The 7,449-nt window shown below is 62.1% G+C and overlaps 1 protein-coding gene across 1 annotated transcript; it reads left to right on the top strand.

Annotated features, from left to right (window-relative positions):
• Positions 1 to 2,500: 2,500 nt before the first annotated feature.
• On the top strand, positions 2,501 to 4,610 carry LOC127036280 (E3 ubiquitin-protein ligase TRIM33). The gene has a single exon (XM_050927090.1). It carries the CDS (start codon positions 2,501 to 2,503, stop codon positions 3,551 to 3,553), a length of 1,053 nt encoding a protein of 350 aa, XP_050783047.1. The 3' UTR covers positions 3,554 to 4,610.
• Positions 4,611 to 7,449: the final 2,839 nt, after the last annotated feature.

Genomic DNA, 7,449 nt, shown 5'->3' on the forward strand with positions numbered 1-7,449 from the left:
TGGCCCCCACCCCTTGGGTCATGTAGTAATTTTTGTTGTCAGATGGAGGTCACGGTGCAATGAAGTTTGAGAAACCCTGTGTATTCCACTAGGGCTCCATCCACCTCCATAGTCCTACCTGAGAATATACCCATCACAGACACTTGCAGGACCATCACCTGGGCGTTCACACACACATTTTCCAAGCACTATGCGGTCTTGACTGCTTTCGGTGTGGCTGGGCCTTCAGCGATGCTGATCTCCAGTCTCTACTGAAACCACCTCCTCAGCACCCTCCTCCATACTGAGGCACTGCTTGGGACTTTCTTGATGTGGAACACCAATAGGGACTGGAGGAAGAAGGAGAGGGTACTTAGCTTAGCTGAAGTTCTTCAACATGTTTTGTCCCTATGGGTGCTCCACTACCCATCCTCCTCCCTCTCCGCTTCTGAGTTCTGCCTCTGGGTTTTGTGGTTGAGGAGGAGCAGGAGCGGTGGTTGGTTCACCCCTCTCTATATACTCTTGTGGTGGAGCATGAGGGTGTGGAGATAGGACACAAGCATGGACCCACAAGCACTGCTGATAACAGTTCGAGAGGGCACGGTTGCAGACACATCTTGTCATGGAGCACCACCTCCAAGAACTCCAGTTACTGTACAGGTAAGTAAGCTCTCCTGCTCGGATCCAAACAGCACCAATTACCACCAGTAACTAAGGCTGCACTAGCAGAGGCTGGAGACACAGGGGCCAGTGTTGGGGGGGGGGGCGGGTTACCAAGCGTCCTTGCTGAGTACACTTGCCTTGTGCTCAGCAAGGTGGGTGCTGGCTATCTCTAGCTGTGTGTGGCTGTGGCCCCTTTGCCATTGTCCCTCTGCCCCCCGGTGCCTGGGTCCATGTGTCTCCAGGGCCCGTGCCCTTTCCCCTGCTGCCTGGCTCTCTGAAATGCTTAGCCACCCTGTAAACAGTCATTAGTGCCCTGGATGTGAGTCAGACCTCAGGCTGGCAGCCTGACGAGCTCTGAGCTGGCCTCTCTGCTGCCCTGGGCCAAGGCGTGCATGTTTTCAGGCAGGAAGGGGAAGTGAGTGAACATGTCATCCCAATGCGGGCTCCCACCCCGGATCAACAGGGCCTTCCGTGGCCAGAGGGGCAGCAGACACATGGAATAGTTACCTCTCCAAGGTCTGCATCAGTCTGTACTTGTCCTGCTTTGGTTAGAGCAGTTCTCAAACTTCCCTGCACCACGACCCCCCTTCACGACATGACCCCAGGAGGGGGGACCAAAGCCTAAGCCCACTAGAGCCCCACTGCCCAGGTGGCGGCGGTAGGGGACAGCAAAGCCCAAGCCCCACCCTTGCCACCCAGGGCTGAAGCCCTCAAGCTTTGGGTTAAGCTCCGGGCATTGGTCCCAGGCGATGGGGCTCAGGCTTCGGCCCTGGGTCCCATCAAGTCTGACACGAGCCCTGGCAACCCCATTACAATGGGGTCACAACCCACACTTTGAGAACGGCTGGTTTAGAGGTAGCGTCTGGAGGAAGTTAGATGATGGCTGAGTCTCTTCCCTGCCCCATCAGTTAGCCAGGGGAAGTGGGAGTGCTGGAAAGGGCTGGCTTGATAGACCTGGAGTCCCTGTATCCTGCCCTTCTCCACATCCACTCAGGCCTTGATGTGTCTCTTGTTGGCAAAGGGGTGATGGCAGTGACTGCCCCATCACATGGACACCTGGCCCCTGAGACAATCAGTCCTCGCTCTGGTGTAACTGTTATCACTGTCCCAAGGGCCCTGGCTGTGCCGGGTGGATACTGGGCCAGGCTGTGAACTCTCCCGGTGTCCCAGCCCAGGGGGCACCCAGAGCGCAGCCTGGCAGAGCTTGTCTGACCAAGCAGCAAACTCCCTAGTGACTGAGAGCTCACCCTGCTCCAGCGAGAGGAGCCAAGTGCAGCCTTGGAGACCTAGAGGAGGGTTCCTGATGGCAAAGACGGTGCCTCTGGCCCAGCAGCCTCTTGAGGTGCCTGGGGCACAGCAGGGCGAGGTGGCCTGAGGCCTGGGGAGAGGGGAAGGGGGCAGGTCACAGCCAGCCCCAGTTCCGTGGAAGATGTGGCAGGGGAAGGCTGGCGAGGGGGCAGCCAGGAGGGGCTGTGAGATCAGCAGGACAGACACAAGCCCAGAGGCTGGAGACGTGGGCGGGTGGGAAGTCCCCGTCTCCCGGCAAGTGCAGGTGTCCCGTGGCTCTGCTCCGGGGAGCGGGCTGGGGAGCAGCAGGCTGCAGGGCGAGCCCGGGGAGCGGGTGGCCCCTCGGTCACAGGGGGGCTGGGGCGCGGGCTGGCTCCGGGAAGAGCTGAGCAGAGGGGCGGCCCCTGGAGCCGCAGAACCAGCCGGGTGGCGAGGCTGGCCCCGGGCCAGGGCTGCGGAGCCGGGGGCGGGGCGAGGCGGCGGCGGCTGCCGGGTCCCGCCTGCCCGGGTCGGGGGACAGGCCGGTCCCGGGCCAGCGAGCGGCCGCAGGTGCCGTAGATCCGCCACCGCGATGGCAGCCGCTGTCCTGCGAGCAGAGCCGCCCCCCGCCCCGGCGCCCCTCGGCGGGTCCGGCCCCGCGCCCGGGGAACTGGGCCAGCTGCCGCCTCCGAGGAGCCTGGCCGCGGCGGCCGCGGACCGGGAGCCGGCCCGGCAGGAGGGCGAGGCGGAGAGCCCCGGGGAGAGCGAGCCGGAGGCCTGGGGAGGCGAAGGAGGCGCCCGGCCGGGGGCCAGCGGGGCCCCGGATCTGGGGGGCGAGGAGGGAGCGTGGGAGCCTCTCCTGGATCAGCGCAAAGCGCCAGCTGCCTGCGGCCCCCCCAGCGCGCCTCTGGGCGGGGGGCACCTCTGCCCGGCGCCAGCCCCGCTCAGCCTGGTGCCGGCGGCTGGCAGCAGCCATGGGGCTCCCCAGGGGCTGCCCAGCCTGGAAAGGACACTCAGCCGGAGCCTGAGCCCCCCCAGCGCCGGGGCAGGAGATCAGGCCCTGGGCAGCGCGGCTGAGACCTGCTGCGCCCCGGGGGAAGCTGGCAGCACAGAGGAGGAGTGCCCCATCTGCACGGAGCCCTACGACAGCGGGCGGCACACGCCGGCCCTGCTCAACTGCAACCACGTGCTGTGCAGCGACTGCCTGCGCGCCATCATGGACCGGGCCGGCGCCGCCGACATCGGCCGCGTGCGCTGCCCCATCTGCCGCCAGAAGACCCCCATGCTGGAGTGGGAGATCTGCAAGCTCCAGGAGGAGCTGCTGCTGCTGCACACCCAGCCTGCCCCAGCCTCCCCACTGGCGCTGCCCATGCCGCCCCCGCTGCCGCCCCGGAGGCCGGGGCTCTGCGGGGCGCTGGAGCACCACTTCCAGGTGCGCTTCCACACCAGCCGCATGTTCGGCTGCCTGCCCTGCGTGCGCTACCCCCTGTGCCTGGTCAGCGGCCTGGGCAGCCTGCAGCACCGCTGCCGCTGCTGCTACCTGCTTTCGCTGGCCGCCCTGCTGGCCGCAGAGACGCTCAGCCTGCTGCTCATCTTCCTGCCCATCGTGCTGCTTGTGCTGCTCTTCCTCATCCTGGAAAAATAGCTCCGAGAGCTGCACCCCAGGGCCCGGAGGCCTCTCCAGCCAGGCCAGAGTGTGGGCAGTGATCAATGGAGGGGAGGGGATTGGAGGCAGGGGTCCTGGGCAAGGCCAGGCAGGGTGTTCCTACCCCCCTCAGGAGGGCTAAGCCGCAGGTGTTGGGCTGCAGTGTTCAGCCTAGGGAGAACCCTGGCACCCTGGCCAGCATCCCCACTCTCAGTGAGGCCAACTCTGCAGGCCTGGAGAGACACAGCTGGGCCGCAGCGAAGCCCTTTCCAGCTGGGTTGGGCTTCTGTCCCAGCAGTTGGTAAGAATATAAGAATGGCCATACTGGGTCAGACCAAGGGTCCATCTAGCCCAGCATCCTGTCATCTGAGAGTGGCCAGTGCCAGGCGCCCTGGAGAGAATGAACAGAACAGCTAATCATCAAGTGATCCATCCCCTGTCGCCCATTCCCAGCTTCTGGCAAACAGAGGCTAGGGACACCCTCCCTGCCCATCCTGGCTAATAACCATTGATGGACCTGTTCTCCATGAACTTATCCAGTTCTTTTTTGAACCCTGTTATGGTCTTGGCCTTCACAACATCCTCTGGCGAGGAGTTCCGCCCGCTGACTGTGCATTGGGTGAAGAGATTCTGCCTTTTGTTTGTTTCAAATAAAAGGAAGCAGAGCACCAGCAGGCCCCCCCCCCCGGGCACCCCATGCCAGTGCCTGTGCACAGGGAGAGAGGCAGGGGTTCTCTGCTCACAGAAGGGCCCAGACGTGAGCTAAACGCAGGAGGTGCTGAGCTCTGACAAATCTAGAGCAGAAATGGAGGCCATGGGTCCAGCCAGTCCCAAAGGAGAGTTTAAACTGTGCCCCAGGGCAAACAGTACCACACTCCTGCAGCCTGCCCACATCAGTCGGTGTCACTGGAGCAGAGGTGGAGCAGAAGCACTGAGCACAGGGCAGCTGGGCTGGCCAGGCCAGGGGTGGTTCGTGTCTGGTTCCCTCTCTTGTTCAGTCGAAAGATTCTGTTTCCTCCAATTCAGACTGTGAAAATACAAACAATTGACTTGAGAAGTATCTGTCTGAATGCAGAGCCCATGGGTGCGACAGGGGTGGGTGCCCTGCAAGCTTTCCCTGCGCTCCTCATCTGCAGCCCAATTTGGGTTCCTCCCCCAACCTTCTCTACCCCTCCCCCCTACCCTACAGCCCCCTCGGTTCTTGCTCTGCTCTGCCCAGCACCGGCTCCTGCTCCTTGGTCGTAGCCCTTCAGTGAACAGCCACTGCCCAGCATGCTGAATTCTGTGGGGATCTGGGCAAAGGGAAACAGATCCATCAAACTCCTTGCCGTGTGACCAGGAAGGATTTAAACCAAGCCTGGAAGGCCAGTGCGCTAGCCTTGAGCGGTGCCCGAGTTGCCAGCTGGGAGGCAACTGACTTTACATGGCCAGGGCTATGGCGTGTTCAGTGCAGCCTGGGGCACTGCCAGCCACAGACCCCCTGTCCTAGCAAACCAGGCTATAAAGCAGAGCACCTCTTGGCTCCGTGTCCATGGTCTTGCTCCCAGCCTGTTGGCTACTGCTACGCAGGACCGGCTGGTTATTCTGCTTGTCTGTACAGCTGGGCACTCCCCCTCCCCACCGCACCCCCTCACTATGCAGCAGGCAGAGGGGCTTGGTCCCCTGCAAGCCACGTGACCCAATTGCCCCACGGCAGCACTGGGACACCTTGGGCCTGCACACATGATGCTCTCTCGGAATGACACAATTCTCATGCTAATGCATGAGCCCAGCTCTCTCCCCTAGTGTCAGCTCTGTGCCCCTCAGTGTGGCTGAGCAGAGGAGCCCGACCCGCCTGGGGAAGGGAAGCTGTGCTGAGCCTTTTACAACCCCTTTCCAGAGGAGCTGCTGCTGGCACGACTTTGTGCACAGGAAAGTCCTGGCTTCTGATGGGCTGCTGTTGATTTCCTTGGTTTAACCATTTGCAGCCAATGGATCACATCAGGTCCCCCTCCCCCAACCCTCTGCAGGGTGGGGCGGGGGGGTGTCACTTCAGGTGGCACCGATGGCTCTTAGCAACAGAACGGCCCGTTAGTGCAGAGCCAACACCAGGAGCAGCCCTGCCTGGCCCCCAGCAACTGCCAGCTGCTTGCTGGCCTCCGCAGGCCGGTACCAGTCCCTGCCTGGGTCCTTCAGGCTCCTGCTTGCCCTTCCCAGCACAGAGATAAGGGACCCGGCGCTGCCTGGCTCTCCCGCAAGGGCACAGTAATGTCAGAGCAGGACCTGTTCCATGCCATTGCCAGAGAGCCTGGTGCCCCTGCACCGCTAGGGCTCTGTGCAGGGCTCTGCCCCCAGCACAGGAACTTCCACAGGGGCCCCACCTGCCCGGGACCACTGTACCTTGTTTGGCCGGCCTAACCCCCAGCCTAGGGCAGCTCTCCACGACCCAGATTACACAGCACAAAGCGCTCCCACTGCCAGGGAAAAGGCTGGCCTCCCATTGGCATGTGCACAGGTATCCCCTCTGCCTGAGCGCTGGCTTCCCATCTCGCTATGGGCCCTGCTGTGTGGGGCAGGATTCCTGCACAGGGAGCCAGCTGGGCAGGGATGTGAGGCCAGCAAGGCCACTGGTCAGGGTACCGGCCAGCTAGAGCAGCAAACAGGTGCTTGAGGGGCAGGGGTGTGTGTGTGTCAGTCTGTGGGAGGTAAGTTCCTGGGAACTCACAGGTAGAGGACAGAGAAGACCTTTGTGCTCATCTGGTGTCGCATGCTAGTGCCCCCGGGCTGGCTAGATCAGTGCAATCATAGAACCTCAGGGTTGGAAGGGACCTCCGAAGGTATCTAGTCCAACCCCCTGCTCAAAGCAGGGCCAATCCCCAGACAGATTTTTGTCCCAGATCCCTAAATGGCCCCCTCAAGGATTGAACTCACGATCCGGGGTTTAGCAGGCCAATGCTCAAACCACTGAGCTATCCCTCCTCCCAGTAGTGCAGGGCCAGTCATCCTCTGGGCATACCGTGCAGGGAAAGGTGTGGGGGCAGCTCCGCTGCTCAGCCTGATCAGCCCCTTCCCCACACACAATCAGGGGCCAGCGCCCAGCTCCTCATTAACGTTCCCACCCGAGTGACAGAACAGATCCAAGGCATCTCCCACCTCTTATGGGATCCTAGGAAACTCCTGTTTAGCCGCAAACCTGGAGAAGCGGCTGCTCCATTAACAGCTCCTCCTGTTCCACTGCCTGGCCAGGGCCTCAGCCAGCCCTTCCGAGCCCACCCCCATTGGGTTCCTGTCTGGGGAGGCCTAGATGCCATGTTACCCTGGGCACTAGGGCCAGTCCCTGCTCCCCTCCATGCCGGGATCTAGCATGAATCACCTCCGTGGCACTGGCACTCAGGAGAGGAAGCTACTCAGTTCTGCTGAGTCCTGTTTTGCTGTGTGTACTGCCTGCAGCCACCAGCTTCTCAGGAGGCCCTCTCCACGGCTGATCCTTGTGCTGGGGAGCCCATGTGCTGCCAGGGGAGTGCCCATCCTGCCCAGGGTGCTGCATCCCCAGCCATCTCGCTGGATGAGCACCTGGCATGTTGGAGTTATAGGGCATTAACAATGCACGAAGGGGCCAGGTAGGGCTGGAGGGGAGGGGGTGCCGTGGCCCAGGCTCCTGGGCTCACTTGTCCCTGCCATATATAGCTTCGTGCACAAAAATACTCCTGCTCCTTGTGAATCTGAGCTAGGCCCCTCCCCACCACATCCAGCCCAGAGCGCCAGGGCTCCCCACTCGGGGCTGAGGAGGCCACCTGCACGTTCAGTGTTGCAATGCCTACACCCCTTGGTGACTGTCCCTGGGGATGCAGGGAGGAAGCGTGTCCCCATGTAGATATGTGCACATGCATACACACGTGCACACCAACATGTGGACA

This window comes from Gopherus flavomarginatus, chromosome 17, assembly GCF_025201925.1.
Source record: "Gopherus flavomarginatus isolate rGopFla2 chromosome 17, rGopFla2.mat.asm, whole genome shotgun sequence".
Taxonomy (NCBI): domain Eukaryota; kingdom Metazoa; phylum Chordata; order Testudines; family Testudinidae; genus Gopherus; species Gopherus flavomarginatus.

Bases quoted from the DNA above. Each gene is read 5' to 3' on its own strand.
- LOC127036280 (XM_050927090.1), top strand. From the start codon at position 2,501: ATGGCAGCCGCTGTCCTGCGAGCAGAGCCGCCCCCCGCCCCGGCGCCC.